The 18,194-nt window shown below is 37.5% G+C and overlaps 1 protein-coding gene across 1 annotated transcript; it reads right to left on the bottom strand.

The window, feature by feature from the left end:
- Positions 1-91: 91 nt before the first annotated feature.
- Positions 92-13,963, bottom strand: ostn (osteocrin). The gene is made up of 5 exons (XM_073818497.1): positions 13,882-13,963; positions 11,366-11,464; positions 8,080-8,300; positions 566-670; positions 92-452 (listed from the first exon to the last, which is right to left on the bottom strand). Exons 2-4 carry the CDS (start codon positions 11,462-11,464, stop codon positions 586-588), a joined length of 405 nt encoding a protein of 134 aa, XP_073674598.1. The 5' UTR covers positions 13,882-13,963; the 3' UTR covers positions 92-452; positions 566-585.
- Positions 13,964-18,194: the final 4,231 nt, after the last annotated feature.

Here is an 18,194-nt window from a genome sequence, read left to right as displayed (position 1 = left end):
AAGTTACAATCTCATTTATCCTGCAAATATTTTAGCAGCTTGCATTAATACGTTAAAACAAGACAGACAGGTTGTAGATTTTCATCCGTTTTATTGTCAAGGCTGAACAGCCTCCAGTCAAAGTGAGAAAATGACAATAGTTATGTATATTATAGCAAGCGAGAAGTCGTGAGGCACTGGAGTAAATATTGAGATGTGCAATGGAGGCCATGAGCAGAGTCCTCTCTGATTGGTTAATGCTTCTGACATCAAACTCATTTCATGAATATGAATATGCAATACAGTTTAGATGTTGAATTTATATGGTGAAGAATCACAACTGGAAATAAACAGTTTGAGAAAGAGCAGCGATGAGTAAAAGTGTGTTGAGAACGCTGGGATCGTTCAGTGGTTAGTGAGTTGTGTCGCCTGGTGTGCTTTTCATGCATATCATCTACCTGCGATATTACTCTCTGTGGAAAAAGAAATAAAATATATTATATTCATATATGGATTTGAATACAATTTGCAGTATATCATTGCTGTTTTTTATCGTTTAATACATCGAACATAAAAGCCGACGTACCTGTGTGTCAGAGGCGGAGTCTATCCTCGGTTGCTGGGAAGACGGCCTACGCCAATCCGGTCAATCGGTACACTGACTCGTCGCCGCGGCAACTCAACGACCTTCCTGCAGACATAACGTAAAGAAATCAGCCATTTCCTGTTAGTGATGGATGGGATTTATGGCTCTTTGAGGGGATCCGGATCTTTGTGATCCGTTCCTTTCAAAGAGCCGTTCAAAAGAACGGCTCTTTTGGCTCTTTTTAAATATTAAGTCAGTTTTATGAAGCCAGCTTGGGGGCATCTCAGTTTATCCTTGAAATAATCACTGGGAGGAATGATGAGGTGAGATTTGTAGTCAAATAATTAAAACTCAGATATCACACCAATATCTGAGTTTGAATTATTCTGAAATATTGATTATTACCTCATTTGTCATGTGTGGACTATATAGGGTTGCACAACATCCCTCTGCTTAGACAGTGACATCACTATTTTGGATCTACCTTTAGTACAAAGTGTGTTGCTGCGTCCCAATTCGCATAATTATACTATGCCCTTAAAGTATGTACTCTTTTTGTGAGGAAAAAGTACATACTTTTGAGTATGTAGCAGAATAGTAGGCAAGCTTTGGGACATACTACTTCGTCTGTTGCTTAGTTACCTAAATCCTGTCACTGTTTAAACTGCCCTGTCAGTTAATATTATCTACATTTCGTTTAATTTGATTTCCTACCGTATTAGAGAGAAATGAAAAGGCACATTCTTGTACGAGTCTTTTAGGCCGAGAACTTTGCTCGTGTATGCATAATGATGCATTTAAAAGTTAATGACCATACCTATCATTACAAAAGTTCATAATGTTGCTGCACATGAAATATACCATGGATAACATTAAATAAATATTTTTCATTAGGTTACACATTGATTATTTATCACTAAAACCCCTTTCTCTACCTGTCCGTTGGTCGCGCTTATCCGCCATGTTTGTAGTTTTTTAACATTTTTTATGCGTGTTTGTAGTCCTAATCGGATCCTCGTTCACCGGGCAATGTGTTGTGGGCAATATTAGCCGTTAGAGTGTGCATTGATCCACACTTCGTAATCTTAAATTAAGTAGTAGACCATCCGGGAATAATTTGTGTGCATCTGTGTGAAACACGCATAGGAAAAAAGAACGACAGAAAGAACGGCTCCCACCCAGCCGCGAATCGGCTCCCGTCCCATCGTTCATGTTTATGAGCCGTTCAAAAGAATCGGTTCGTTCACGAACGTCACAACTCTATTTCCTGTAGATTACTGGTTAGTTGCTCACTCATAATTGTGGATTACTGTTTTGTCCCTTTTCCTTCACATAGTGCTGAGTGGAAAGACAGGCTGTCGGTCATTAGAAATCAAGCTAAGGCGAGTATCATAAGGAATGGAAATGTTCAAAAATAGCATTTAACTTTTTTTTAACTTGAAAAGACGCCGGCGGTGGCATCTAAAAAGGCTCATGAGTTTTTTGAAGATACGGTTTACTCCATAGGATTATAACAGACGCTGACAGTTTCAAAAAAGACACCAAGTGTGAACATAACCTAACATAGGACTAGTAAAATTTCTGTGGTATAACGTTAGACATTTTTCCTGAGTAAACGATGAGCGCCGCCATTACGAATTCTAACGTCAGATTGGATGCTCTTCTGTTCTGGTCTCCATAGGAACCCATTCAAATGGCGTCCGTCTGTTTTTAATGTAGCTAATGTCGGCAACTTCGTGTCATTTACACACTTATTAAACTTTGAGGAGTAAGGCAATGACAAATGACGGTCATTACGCAGAGCTGCCAACTTTTGAGTTCAGCTTGGAGTGAGAATTCCCACAGCAGTGTCTTTAGGGGGGTCCGGGGGCATGCTCCCCCGTAAGAAATTTTTGTACATTTAACAGTTAAATTCATCTATCTGGTGCACTTTGAGAGTTCACAATTCAGAGCTCCAATACAGTTTCAGTGTGCAAACTAAACAAAGAAAAAAGCTGGTGAATTGACTTGATCTTGAGGTTTAAAGGGGACTTAATCCTCTTTTTAGTTGTGATATGGTGTCTCAGTCTAAATTAGAATAAAAAATAATTCGAAAAAATAATAATTATAATAATAATTTTATAGTATTATTCCAACGACAGTAATATTGGAAAACAATTCTGTAAAGTAAATAAAAATGAGTATTTTACTAGTATGTTATTTTATCTTATTCTACAGTAGGGGAATTACAATACTTTTGTTGTAATTTCTACACTTGCAAGCAGGGCCTAAAACGTTTTGCCATATCTGCCATTTTATTCATGATACAAACAATTTTTTTTGGTGATTTGAGAGAATTTATCAGCCATAAATATTTTTTTGATTTATTTGAAATATTTTTATGAAACTGTTTTTGCAGTTGCTGCTACTACAACTAAACATTTTTATAAACAAAAAATAATAATAATAAATTGAAAATTAGAACTAAACACAGCATTTTAATCATGATACAAGATGCTACACACATGTTCGCATGAGCAGTTTTTTTTTTTTTTGGTCTGACTTCAGCATTGTGAAATTATTTGTTATTTTTTAATATATTTATAAAAATGTCATTCTGTGTTTTCATCATAAAATGACGTAAAATAACTATTGCAGTGCTGCAAAACTATTTACTTTTCTTGTTGTGGTAAAAAGTTATGTACAGTAAAATTCCTAGATTTAGTCATTATAAATAATTGCAACTGCATTAAAAAATATATTTTGACACGAAAATTTATTTATTTTTCTGTAGTCTGCTGTTCTGAGAAATTATATTTTTCTCATATTCGAAAAGTAATCCTTCATTCATGAGGGATTTATCATTCCCGAAATTTTGCTTCTTGTACCGGGTATACAGCCGTTAGCAGGACGAAAAACAAAACTTTTATTCAAATTCTAAACGGATTTGTGTAGCCTTGGAGTGCGCAATAGCCCTTCCTTGATAATCACTAAAAACGTGTCGCTTCAGTTAATCGCAAAAGTCCCTTTATAATCAACGAACCGCTTACTATACTTACAGTGAGAGGACTGGCAGTGGCAAGTGTACCTCAAGTGTACAGGGAAAAAAATGGTGTTTAGTGGTGAGTGAATTCAGGACGCAATGGCCAATCACAGGCGTTCTAGATCAACAGAAATGTCCGTGATTGGCTACACTGCTCAGCGCTACGAAAACACTTTGTCTGTTGGCGATTTCCAGAGCACAAACACAAATACGCCCTGGAGCTTTTACCAAATCTGTTTAGCCAATATCTTATATTATTATAGTTTTAACTGAGGGTGCTTTTGTCTGCGTGAGAAAATGGATGTGTGGCGTGAGAGCGTGTGAAAAGTGTCAATTGCGTGAGTCTCACGCTGAATGCGTGAGAGTTGGCAGCCCTGCATTACGACACTGCAAAGTGATGGCGCTATAGAGCCATGTGCTTTTTAAAAACATTTTAATAGGTTTAAAGGAACACTCCACTTTTTTTTGGAAATAGGCTCATTCTTCAACTCTCCCCGACTTAATAAATTGAGTTTTACCGTTTTGAAATCCATTCAGCCGTTTTCCTGTTCTGGCAATATCACTTTTAGCATAGCTTAGCATAGATCATTGAATCCTATGAGATCAATAGCATCGCCTTCAAAAATGAATGATATTTTTCCTATTTAAAACTTAACTCCTCTGTAGTTATATCGTGTACTAACACCAGCGGAAAATGTAAAGCTGCGATTTTCTAGGCCGATAAGATTAGGAACTACACTCCCATTCCGGTGTAATAGTCAAGGAAATTTGCTGCCGTAATATGGACCTATGCGCCTGAAATTAGTTCCCAGCTAGGTAACTTCCAACGAGGAACGCTCCCTGTGCATGCAGTTTGTCACGTTGTGCTGTGTGATATTACTGCGCCTGCTTCGGCCATGTTAAGGCAGCAAACTTCCTTGACTATTACGCCGGTGTGGTGAGAAATTGAGTCCGCCCCGGAATCGGCTCCCCTTTAGGATCCCGGTGGTAATGCCTGATCAAAAATGTTTTATATTTTTATTAAAAGCAACATACATATAGTACATTATAATAGTCAAGGAAGTTTGCTGCCTTAACATGGCCGAATTGATGCTATTGGTCTAATAGGATTCAATGATCTATGCTAAGCTACGCTAAAAGTGATATCGCCAGAACAGGAGAACGGCTGAATAGATTTCAAAATGGTAAAACTCAACTTATTAACTCAGGGGGAGTTGGAGAATGAGCCTATTTCCAAAAAAAAGTGGAGTGTTCCTTTAACATTAGATTAACAGCTCGGAATATATGATAGAAACACTTGAGACCGGAAATGCAAAGCATTCTTCAGGTTAAGAGTCAGGCATGACTTCTGCTTTCAAGAAAAAGGTCTATATCCGCGGCCATTTGTAACTTGAATGTGCGAGGCTTCCGGTATCATTGGCTTCCAGGTATTTTTATATACAAAACAACTCATTATGCTGCTTAATATTTCCGAGAAACTGTTATTTCATATTATGTTATTTTAATGTATTGTCATAATTATAAACATCATTAATTGGCCATATTTGCGCCATTGAATGTAAACAATGCCACTGAATCGAACAAAACGTGTACATTTAGCTGATTATTGCTGAAAATGGTCAATTATTGTCCTGTTTCAGGCTGTACTAATCGGTCGGACCGGGAAAAACATTTAGAGTACTATAGACTGTCAAAAGTTATAACCAGTCAAAGAGAAGAGTGCAAAAACTGAGGAACAAAAGGTGTTTGTGGTTGGCCAAACTGAACCAGGATTTCTCAGGGCAAGAATCTTGACAACATTCATGTGTGTTCTTATAATTTCCGGTCAGGTAGGTGAAATATTAGGCTAATATCTTAATTAATACTGCTTGTATTTTAACTTTAGTTTGTCAAAATATTGTGCCCTTTCCTACTTACTAAGTCCTTCTGTATATGATTTGGTAGCTTCCACATGTTTTAGATGACTTGATCAGTCACATACATTATAAAAACAATGATGCCATTGGAACATATGTTACACTTAGTATTAAAGTGAAAAAAGGAAAACAGCATTCTAAAAAAGTCCATAAAAATATGTCCCAATATACAGTCGTGGACAAAAGTTTTGAGAATTACATAAATATTGGAAATTGGAAAAGGTGCTGCTTAAGTTTTTATAATAGCAATTTGCATATACTCCAGAATGTTATGAAGAATGATCAGATGAATTGCATAGTCCTTCTTTGCCATGAAAATTAACTTAATCCTGAAAAAAACTTTCCACTGCATTGTTAAGAAGGCTTCAGGGCATCCAAGAAAGTCCAGCAAGCACCAGGATCGTCTCCTAAAGAGGATTCAGCTGCGGGATCAGAGTGCCACCAGTGCAGAGCTTGCTCAGGAATGGCAGCAGGCAGGTGTGAGCGCATCTGCACACACAGTGAGGCCAAGACTTTTGGAAGATGGCCTGGTGTCAAGAAGGGCAGCAAAGAAGCCACTTCTCTCCAAAAAAAAAACAAACATCAGGGACAGATTGATCTTCTGCAAAAAGTATGGCGAATGGACTGCTGAGGACTGGGGCAAAGTCATATTCTCCAATGAAGCCTCTTTCCGATTGTTTGGGGCATCTGGAAAAAGGCTTGTCCGGAGAAGAAAAGGTGAGCGCTACCATCAGCCCTGTGTCATGCCAACAGTAAAGCATCCTGAGACCATTCATGTGTGGGGTTGCTTCTCATCCAAGGGAGTGGGCTCACTCACAATTTTGCCCAAAAACACAGCCATGAATAAAGAATGGTACCAAAACACCCTCCAACAGCAACTTCTTCCTACAATCCAACAACAGTTTGGTGAAGAACAATGCATTTTCCAGCACGATGGAGCACCGTGCCATAAGGCAAAAGGGATAACTAAGTGGCTCGGGGACCAAAACGTTGACATTTTGGGTCCATGACCTGGAAACTCCCCAGATCTTAAAACTTGTGGTCAATCCTCAAGAGGCAGGTGGACAAACAAAAACCCACTAATTCTGACAAACTCCAAGAAGTGATTATGAAAGAATGGGTTGCTATCAGTCAGGATTTGGCCCAGAAGTTGATTGAGAGCATGCCCAGTCGAATTGCAGAGGTCCTGAAAAAGAAGGGCCAACACTGCAAATACTGACTCTTTGCATAAATGTCATTTAATTGTCGATAAAAGCCTTTGAAACGTATGAAGTGCTTGTAATTATATTTCAGTACATCATAGAAACAACTGAAACAAAGATCTAAAAGCAGTTTAGCAGCAAACTTTGCGAAAACTAATATTTGTGTCATTCTCAAAACTTTTGGCTAAGACTGTACTGTTAATATGAAGGAATTTTCCATATTGATTTTATACGGGTGGTTTACACATTGCATTGTGTGTTGTTTTAGAGTTCAGAGTTAAAGGAAATGTCCATACATTTACCATATTCTTTTTTACTTTTTCCATATATTGTTTTACAGGTTTTTGTTAAAGTGAGTGTATACTGAAGTGTTTTTTAAATAGTAAGCTAGTTTTACAGTACTGCTAGTAATAGTTGCTACCTAGGGTCAGAGGTTTTTCTCAAACCCACATTTGTTCTATGATCATATGTCTGGAAAACTTTAAAGATGTTTAAAATTTCTTGAGAAAATGTAATAGTTAAGTAATAAAATCCAACATCGGCTATCAAGGTCTTTGCTGAGGAGCCATGAAACAGTCACCAAGCTACGCAGTGGTTTTCGTGAGCTTTCATGTGTTTATCAGGCTCATGACAGATAGATTCGGGTGTTGAGATTTGATAATGCATGGCGTGGTGCTTTCGCTGCTGTTCTTGGCTTCTGTCCTGATCTTATCAAGTGCTGAGAATCATTTAGATAGAGCCTTGTCAAAGCCTCAGGCCATGCTGAGTTACTCTGCATGTTCTGTCCAGCAGGGAGATCAAATCATTCACAGAGATAAAACAGTTTTGATCATTGACTGGAAGTCCGATGCTGCTACAGTCATCGGCACAGTTGGACTGTTCGTTCCCGTAAATCAGCATCAGACACTTATGTCACACAAAACCTCAATCCACACCACAGTGACTCCACCCAAGAAATAGAAGTAACTTTAACTGTGGGCTACAGACAAAACATTAATTGCACTTAGTGAACTGTAAAAGCACAAACAGGCTCACACACAACTTTCAAGCTGTGCACGACAGACTTCAGCCAATAAAAACTGTATATATGTGAGCCACGGCCAGTCAAAGCTACCTGTGGTTCATCATGTGTTCGAGATCATAGCAAATCAAAAGTGTGTTTTGTAGGTTTTTCAGACTAAGGTCAGAGCCGTCAATAAGATTTACAGTGCAATGATTCAATTAAGACAAAATGTGTGACATAAAAACAATTATTGTTAAAGAACACCAATAAAGAACCAAGGTATCAGTTTGAAAATGTATTACAAATTGTAATTTTTTTTTATTAGTTAACCAGACTAAAAGAAGAGTGTTTTCTTTTTTCTTGTTTCTTACCTCTGCTTGTTGCTTTTGGGATCCATGGTGCTGATTGAAAGGCGGTCGAGAGGTGTGTTGGATCCAGGGAAGCTGCGTTTCCTCTTGGTCTCAATGACTTCATTCTCCAGTTGGACCAGCTGGTCGTGCAGGAGAAGTTTAGCGTTCACAGCTCCTGAGATCTTCTGCTCGGTTTGGCCTCGCTGGACACTGTGGCTCTCCACGACAGGTGGTTCCACATACTAGATTAAAAAGAAATGGAAATGTAGGTGTAATGCAAATTGTTTTCAATGTTTTCAAGGGTTAGTTTACCTAAAAATAAAAATTCTGTCATTGATTACTCACCCTTATGTTGTTCTAAACCCATAAGACTTTCTTTTATCTTCGGAACGCAAATTAAAGAAGTAGTTCACTTTCAGAACAAGAATTTACAGATAATGCACTCACCACCTTGTCATCCAAGATGTTCATGTCTTTCTTTCTTCAGTCATAAAGAAATGGTGTTTTTTGAGGAAAACATTTCAGGATTTCCTTCCATATAATGGACTTCTATGGTGCCCCTGAGTTTGAGCTTTCAAAATGCAGTTTAAATGCAGCTTCAAAGGGCTCTAAATGATCCCAGCTGAGGAAGAAGGGTCTTATCTAGCGAAACGATCTAAAAACATTTACAACTTATATACTTTTTAATCTCAAACCCTCGTCTTGTTGAGCCAGACAAGACTAGCATTTGAGGTTAAAAAGTATATAAATTGTATATTTTTTTTTTAGAAAGATAAGACCCTTTTTTCCTCGGCTGTGACTGTTTAGAGCCCTTTGAAGCTGCATTTTGGAAGTTCAAACTTGAGGGCACCATAGAAGTCCATTATATGGAGAGAAATCCTGCAATGTTTTACTCAAAAAAATAATTTCCTTACGACTAAAGAAAGAAAGGCACGAACATCTTGGATGACAAGGGGGTAAGTACATTATCTGTAAATTTTTGTTCTGAAAGTGAACTACTCCTTTAGGATATCTTTGATGAACTCCAAGAGCTTTCTGATGCTTTACAGACAGCAACGCAAGTGGCATATTCAAGGCCTAAAAAGATAGTAAGGACTTCGTTGAAATAGTCCATGTGACATTAGTGGTTCAATCTTAATTTTATGAAGCTCTTCTTCTCTTTCTTGTCAGTTTTCGGCGAGTGTTCATGAGTGTCGTGGTCCTCTTGTGAATGCATGCCGAAAACTGACGGGAGAGAACAAATTGTTGAATAAAGTTATTTTTGTTTTCTTTGCGCACAAAAAGTATTCTCGTAGCTTGAATTTTTTTAAATTAAGGTTGAACCACAGATGTCACATGGACTATTTTAACAATGTCCTTACTATCTTGCTGGGCCTTGAATGTTTCGGTTGCGTTGCTGTCTATGCAGGGTCAGAAAGCTCTCGGATTTCATCAAAAATATCTTAATTTTTGTTCTGAAGATGAATGAAGGTCTTTATTTGGCCTTCCAAATAAAAGTTTGGAATGATATGAGAATTTTTAATTTTGGGTCAACTAACCCTTTATTCAATTGCACTAGTTTTCAAATTTTTCCTAAAAAACTTTCTCTCTGATGGACAAGTCATCTAACACTATTTTAAAGGTGGTAGTCTGGTTTTACATGGTGTAGTCCAAGCAATATTTATGTGTGGTCCCAAGTTCACTGGGTCCAGTAGGTGGATATGGTTTTAACCTTAAAAACAGCAGCTTGAGCACCTTAGAAAGACCAACTCAAGACCATCTAAAGGGTTAGTTCTCCCAAAAATAAAATTCTGTGATTAATTTCTCACCCTAATGTCATTCCAAACCATAAGACCTTTGTTCATTTTCGGAACACAAAGAAATTTTTGATGAAATCTGAGAGCTTTCTGATCCTGCACAGACAGCAACGCAGCTACCACGTTCAAGGCTCAGGCCTAGTAAGGCCCTGATCACACCCGAACACGTCTTTTCGTTCTAAAAACGCGAGGCGCACAGCACTGCCTTTTTTTTGGTGACTTTTAAAAAAAGAGCAGTGTGCTGCGGTTTTTTATGTTGCTAGGCAACGACCAAAACTGCTGTCCTGTCAGTCAAATCAAAGGATTATAGCGCGAGTTTTTGCTGTTAATTAAACTGTCATATTAGAAGAAACCCCCCAAAAAAATACAGCTCCGGTTTACCCACGACAGACACCAAAAGTTTCTCCTCCATTTCTTTCAGTCTCCGGACTTTTTAAGCAACGGAAAACTTTCGTCACACCAACAGAAGGCCCGCCTCTCCATTCATTCGATTGGACAATGGAAAAAACGCGAATGACGGCAGGCGTTTTTCCGCTCAGAGTTGCTTTTTTTTTTTCAACTTCAGGCGCTCAGAGCGTTTCTGCAAAAACGCGAGGCGCAGCAGGCGGCGAAAACGCGAGGCGCCCGGGGCGCATAAGCAGCGCGCAGAACGCTCACTGCCAACAGAAAACCATTCAAAAAAGGCGCCTCTCACTGCAAAAACGCGTTTGGTGTGATCGTGGCCTTAGGTTGCATTTAATTAAAGTTAATTTTAGGAAGCTAAAAAAAACAAAACAACTTTATTCAACAATTTCCAACAATTTCTTCTCTTCTGTGTCAGTCTTCGACGCACGTTTGTGAAAGTTCTTTTTGTTTCCTTTGCGCACAAAAAGTATTCTCGTATTCATACTATTATGGTTGAACCACTGATGTCAAATGGACTATTTTAACAATGTCCTTATTACCTTTCTTTGCCCTGAACGTGCAGTTGCGTTTCTGTCTATGCAGGGTCAGAAAGCTCTTGGATTTCATAAAAAATATCTTAATTTGTGTTCCGAAAATGAACAAAGGACTTACGGTTTGGACTGACATGAGGGTGAGTAATTAATGATAGAATTTTCATTTTTAGGTTAACTATCCCTACAAGGCTCAATAATAAAGTTTGTTCTATTTGATATGGGAAAAACAGGAAGAGTGACAGACTGGGTGACCCAGTGGGTCAGTTCTCAGACAGGTAGCTCATGTTCATAAGAAGAGGGTGATGGTTGCCTCCTGTGGAGGCTCTCAAGGGGAATCCCCACAGTATTTATAGAGTGCTCAGACTGATGACAGTTTATCTTCTCTCACTTGTAGCGGTTCATGAAGTCATGCACATGAAGTCTGTTTTTGTGTTTCTGTAGACAGGCAGAGTGAATGTCCATCATAAAGAACATATTATAACCTTATTTTCTGTCTTTCTCTCTCTGTCTCTCTCTCTCTCTCTCTCTCTCTCAAATACAGTATATTTATACACCAGTGAGACCTGAACTCACCTCTGATCTTTCTTGGGGAACATGAAGGCTTTCCGCACTGCAGTGGAACAAGGTCAGTGTCAGCAAACCAGAGAGCAGCACACATCCACAGCCCAACATCTACAATACAATTAACAATATGTTTATTGACAATTAAATATTATATAAAACCATTATAAAGTTTGGGGTGTTGGAGTCTCTAATGCTCAGCTGTGCATTTATTTGATCAAAAATACAGTAAATGGTAATATCACAATTTAAAATAGCTGTTTTCTATTTTAATATGTTTAATATGTGTTCCTGTAACGGTAAAGCTGAATTTTCAGCATCATTTCTTCAGTCTTCACTGTCACGTGATCCTGCAGAAATCATTCTAATATGCTGATACGGTACTCTAGAAATATTTCTTATGATCAGTGTTGAAAACGGTTATGCTGCTTAATATTTACTTTTTTTTTTGTGGAAACCTTTTTTTATTTCACTTTTGATTAGTTTTATTGCATCCTCGTTGTGTATACACACACCACACACACAGCAATGTAATTACAGTGATTACAGTTCTTATGTCTCCATGTCAGTGCATTGTCAATTGAGCGTGCGCACACACAGTTCAGCTTCAGCACCGTGTTGAATTACTGTGATACAGGGCGGTGTTTACATTCATCCAGACTCCATCTGTGAAAATACACTCTGACTGGGCGGTCCTGCAGCCGCGAGAGTGTGAGAATGCTTCTAACACACACCCTCTACACAAACACATGAACTCAGCCCAAACACACACTCTGACCTGCACCCCTACCTGTGTGTCCCCAAAACACACTCTTAACCGCACTCACAAAAAAACATCCTCACTGCGGGACTGCTCTTTACTGTGGTTAAGCATGGTGGTTAATGTTTTACAGTGATGATTAATTTATTTACAGTAAATATTGTATGAGAACACCATTGTCTTAACTCTTGCAGTTTTTTGGATTTCTAAACCAATGTATTCAAATTATAATGCTGCACTGGATCCTAAATTTGGACTGCCGTCTGCTGGCGGATGTGTTAAATTGCAAGTATAGAAATTATATTCATTTTAGTGATATTTGTGATGTTTCCTTTAAACATTATTTATTTTAAAACTACTTATATATAAATGCAAAATCCAATGACTGGTGAAAACCTTCACCCCATCTTATAGATATGCATAAATGTGACCCTGGATCACAAAACCAGTTGTAAGGGTACATTTTTTTGTTTAAATTGAGATTTATACATAATCTAAAAACTGAATAAATAAGCTCTCCATTGATGTATGGTTTGTTAGGATAGGACAATATTTGAGATACAGCTATTTGAAAATCTGGAATCTGAGGGTGCAAAAAAATCCAAATATTGAGAAAATCGCCTTTAAAGTTAAAATAAAGTTTATTATAACTTTATCTGGACTTTAAAGCAGTGCATATTACTAATCAGAAATTAGGTTTTGATATATTCATGCTAAGAAATGTACAAAATATCTTTATAGAACATGATCTTTACTTAATATCCTAATGATTTTTTGCATTTAAAGAAAAATAGATCATTTTGACCTATGCTATGTATTGTTGACTATTGCTACAAATATACCTGTGCTACTTACGACTGGTTTTGTGGTCCAGGGTCACAAATGTAAATGTAGATAGATAGATAGATAGATAGATAGATAGATATATGCATTCTAAAAAATGTTTTCGAGATTGGACATAAAACAAAATAATAAAATAAAACAGTTTACTAGCAATTTTAAGTAAAAAAGTTCTACAATTACTTTTTTAGGATAGATAGAATCAAAACTGATTTGAGAAATTCTTTAAATAATGAAAATTATGGATTACATGATCCATTATTAGTTTTGTCCTTTCATTAATTGTTAATTTTAATTTAAAAAAAATTTATAACTCATTTTCTCACCAAATATGAACACCTGCCACAGTATTTCTCCTAGAAATTGTTCAAAACTCTCAGGATTGTAGTGTATCTTCCAAAAATGCCCAATAATGCATTTTCACCTATCATTTGACCCAGAGTGTCCCGTCCTTGGCATTTGAGGTCTGGTGTGCTGAGCACCGGACCAGATGCGGCCCCTCTCCTGCCCTACGACTGGGGAAATGCATTGTCCAGCAACATGGGCTAACTTTAGCATTTTCCGTCCCCAAAAATAAACAACTCCAGTCATCTCCCATTGCCCACACACACTTCACTGGACACCCTGCATGCGCACACACACACACTCGCTCTCTCAAAGACACTCTCAACGGTTCTCCGATACCAAACATGATTTCACACCTCTGTGTCACTATTGCAACAATGCAACATCAACAGGGTGTTTCTGAAAGTGGTTCGTCTGTAACCCTGGAGCTCAAACAAATTCACAGTTGCTTATCAAAGAGCAGCATTATTCTATAAAGGTCTTCAAATACATCTTCAACACCTGTCTGCTCACCTTTCCTCCCAGACACACTCACACAGCCCTGTAGGAACATGCAGGTTGGTCTTTCTCCAAGGCTCCTTACCCTTAATCTGATTCGGTTTCAGTCACACGGGGACGGACGGATGGACACTGTGCAGTTCCTGGAATTTCTCACGTTCTCTGCCTTTGCTGGTTCCTGCTGTTGTCTTTCCCGGTTTTATAGGCTCTCGCCGGGAATCTCCACTCCAATCGGTGGTCGCGATTGCTCTGACATCATTTCTGCAGGTTTTCCACTGTGGCTCGCCCTGAAGCCGCTCTCCCCAACTCTCTCATCCTCATTACGATTACAAACTAATAGCAACCCGAGGGAGCAGCTGGACACGTTTGAATGTACGTGTCACTTCTGTCTCTTTCTGTCCTTCTTTCTCGGCCAAAGGTGGCTGGAAGGTCATCTTCTAACTCAGAGCCTGCTGTGTTTGCACAGGTTTGAGAGTGCGTGTGTTGGAGGACAGCGTGTGTAGGTGGTTTATCTCTCTCTGGCGTACAATCCTACCTCTTGTGTATAAACTACACTGGATTGTGTATTCGTGGTCGTTGATGGCCTGCATCTTGTAATTCACTCAACTTTCTCTCGGTCTGAGAAAGTTAGGTGCAGGCGTTAGGTTGTGAAGAGTTCCCCAGCAGACTGCCTGTTCTCACACTATATTTATCTGCACACACAGAGCTCATCTCTCTTTACTCCCACTGTTAAATAAAGAGCAGACCGGGCAGGCCTGTCTACCACACCAAAATTTCCACAGAGACCCTATGATGATCCCTCTCTCTCTTTCTCTCTTTCTCACTCGCTCCCTCACTAAGATGTTTTGGAAAATCAGAGGACACCAAAGAGAGGAAGCCAGGAGACGTGCATGTGTGCGTGTACAGATACAATCAGTGTCTTTGTCTGTACCAGAGAAAAATTGCATTGCTCTTTCATCGCGGGGTTCACAGTTAAGCATGTTACTCTAGCGATTCCTTAGGAGAAATAAAAATAGAAAGAATGTTAATTAGACAATAGACCAATAGACAACAATTGACATTCAACATACAGTACAGAAAGAGCAGAGAGCTAAAATGTGGTTTACATAGCTCAGATTATTTAGTTTTAGCATGTAACTTGATCAAATCTTTGATGTTTGATCGCAGACTTTGAAATCACTGATAATCTGAGCATAGTTTGAGACTTCAAACTCAGATCTTTTCTGAAAATCTGAAGCCAACGTATGAACTTATAGAGTATTTTCTTAGGAGAAATATCTGAGAAGCAAGAGACTTCAATGTGACCACGGACCACAAAACCAGTCATAAGGTTACTTTTTTTTTCCTGAAAAGCTGAATAAATAAACTTTTCATTGATTTGTGGTTTGTTAGGATATGACAATATTTTGCCTAAATAGAACTATTTGTACATGAGGGTCCAAAAAAATCTAAATTTTGAGAAAATCACCTTTAAAGTTGTCCAGATGAAGTTCTTAGCATTGCATATTACTAATCAAAAATTACGTTTTGATATATTTATGGTAGGAAATTTACAAAATATCTTTATGGAACTTAATACTTATAATACTTAATATTCTAATGGTTTTTGGCATAAATAAAAAATCAATAATTTTGACCCATACAATGTATTGTTGGCTATTGCTAAATATACCCATGCTACTTAAGACTGGTTAGACTGGACATATAGTGGTTGTTGATTGCATTGAGGCAAATCTAAATGCGATTTTAAAGTCAGGCAGAGGCTTAAGCAGACTAAATGACTAGAGAAGTCTGGCAACATTTAGCATTTAGATCATTTCATACCAACTTTCAAGCAAATGTGCCTATTTGATGTCCATAGGCTGTCTAGAAGAACTAATTATAATAGTAATAGCCATGTCTAATTCTTGTAAGGTGGAGTTTTTTTTTCTTTTTAATCAAATGTAAATTTATGTGCCAGTCTCATTTTCTTGGTTAAATAAACATTATGTACCCTATTAGGAATAAACAACTATTTTATATTTTATCATTAACAATGCAATCAAAATTCTATTCATTAAAGCCAAGTTTGAATCTCTAGTGTTTTTAAGCATTTTACATTTATGTCAAAATAATAACCTAAGGCAGTACAATTTAAACAATATATTTTTATTTGTGAACTTATGTTCAGCCATTGTTTTTGATAGTTAACTTTCAACTATTTCAGAAATTTTCGGATCATCAGTCATCAAAGCTCCGTAAATATTAGTCACAGACAAGGAGATTTACTTTACTAAAAACTCCCACTGATCACGTTTTTATACCATTTTAAGTCTTATTTTGTCGTAACAAAGTGATTATATCTAAGGGTGTGAGTTGTTTACTTTTTTAAACACCATTATGTTGTTCATTCAGACTGATTTGTAAACGTGGAATGTGCACAAATTTATTGCATGAATCAGTCACAGCCGAACATAACCAGTCATATCCAGTCAAATCGCAATAGAGTCATTGCCTCCTCTCATGTGACTTTCCCCCATTCATTCTCAGTTACCCCCCACCAAACTCACCGGACTCTTTAGGGTTGTCTGTTAAAACTCAATGGGCTCAGGGGAGGCGAGAGAGATGCAGACTTCTGCTGTAAATTTACCTGCTGGTTTCGCTGTCAGACAATGGTTCTTTAGAAAACAAGTGATTTATACACTTTTTAACAATATATTTTGTAATACTGGCATTGTTGACTTTTCTCATCCAATATTTTGAGGAAACACTGCCTCCCTTGCCTCTTAAGAGGAAACGCCCCTGGTTGTATTTGTGAATCATTCTTTTGAATACAATCTTTTCAATGAATCGCTTGATCTAGTATGCAAAACCTGAATGATTCACCAGTTCGTTCACAAATCAGACTGAATCAGTTTTCAAACTCACTTACTCAGTGATTTGGTTTCAGCCCTTTAGAGGTGAAAATGATCAGGAAGTATCAACTTAAACAATATTGTACAGCTTTAGAGGACTTAAAATATAGCACACACTATTTTATATTGTATTTGAAAGCTCCTGTCTCCAGTTGCATTTCAAAATCTGTCCAAAATGTTTTCTTTTGTGTTTCACAGAAGTAAATAAAAAGTCATACTGGTTTGGAATGACATGGTGGTGAGTAAAAGATGACAATGTTTTCATTTTATAGGTAAATGATTCCATTAGGAATTTGTTTTCTAGATTGAAGAGCAAAATCCGTTAGGGCATGAGAAAAGTGAGAGTGAGAGATTGAAAGAAAGAAACGGGATGAAACGAGAGAATGAGAGAGAGGAAACCTGTTTCTACACTTATTGAGATGTGGATCTGCAGTGTTCCGTTACCCAAAATCCTTAGGGTGAGGCCAGATCTGTGTGTATAGCGACCAGACTCAACACAGCCCCATTTAACTATAATCAGACATGAAGATGTGTGTGTGCGTGAGATCGTATCTCTGTTTTTGATTGCTTATCTTCAAGTCCATCGGTTGGCAAGCTTCTCGCCGAGACTCTTACATCCAGGTGGTTTCGAAATGAAGAACACCTCTTTAATTGCACGCATTTGCTGTTGCGTGTGTGCGTGCAACCGAATATCTCTTGTGGCTCTGCCATTTAACGTTGTGTGGTGTCGGAAGCGTCTCCATGACGATGCTCTTTTAAAAGAGGAAGACCGTCATGTCTGGCCCGAGCTTTCAGGATCCCCATGCTCTCTTGAACATGATAGCTTTCACAGTGATCCAGAACTCGCATGAGAGTGCAAGTGATTTGGGGAGTTTTGAGAATACCCAAAATTAGACAATTCTTGGGTGCACTGACGTACACAAGCATAGATCGCAAGATCTGAACAATGACCAAACATTATTTTGAAGAAGAAGAATCCAAAACTAATATGATTGATTCATATAATCAAATCTGTAATCCAATCATGGCCAATAAAATTAGATTTTAGAATTTGTTAGAAGTTAGATTTCGTTATGATGATACATGTTTAGATTCATATATAAAATGTTTGAATATTTGGTTTATTTGGCTTTCTCATTCGCTAAAATTGACTAAAAAGAATGAGCAAATGACAAAACACTAACTAAATATAAAGGATATTTTAATATATATTAATACCAGCATACATGTACATTTTATGTCACCAATAATAAAGCTGTGAAAAAAAATTATGAAAACATACTGTGGATGAAAATATGACAAGTAAAAACTGCTATATATATATATATATATATATATATATATATATATATATATATATTTGTATAATCAAGTCAGGATTTTGTATACTATAATATTCATTTTAATTTTTGCACTTTCTCATAATTTGTCAAAAAAAATGACAAAAATATAATGGATATTTTTATCAACACTATGGCTAAAAACTATGACTATGAAGTTTTGT

This window comes from Garra rufa, chromosome 14 (genome assembly GCF_049309525.1).
Source record: "Garra rufa chromosome 14, GarRuf1.0, whole genome shotgun sequence".
NCBI lineage: Eukaryota > Metazoa > Chordata > Actinopteri > Cypriniformes > Cyprinidae > Garra > Garra rufa.
This window is presented reverse-complemented; position numbering and strand designations above follow the sequence as displayed.

Bases quoted from the DNA above. Each gene is read 5' to 3' on its own strand.
- ostn (XM_073818497.1), bottom strand. From the start codon at position 11,464: ATGTTGGGCTGTGGATGTGTGCTGCTCTCTGGTTTGCTGACACTGACC. The intron at 8,301-11,365 runs GTGAGTTCAGGT...TTTTTAATCTAG, and splicing joins TTCCCCAAGAAAGATCAGAG to TATGTGGAACCACCTGTCGT. The intron at 671-8,079 runs GTAAGAAACAAG...TTATGTCTGCAG, and splicing joins CCCAAAAGCAACAAGCAGAG to GAAGGTCGTTGAGTTGCCGC.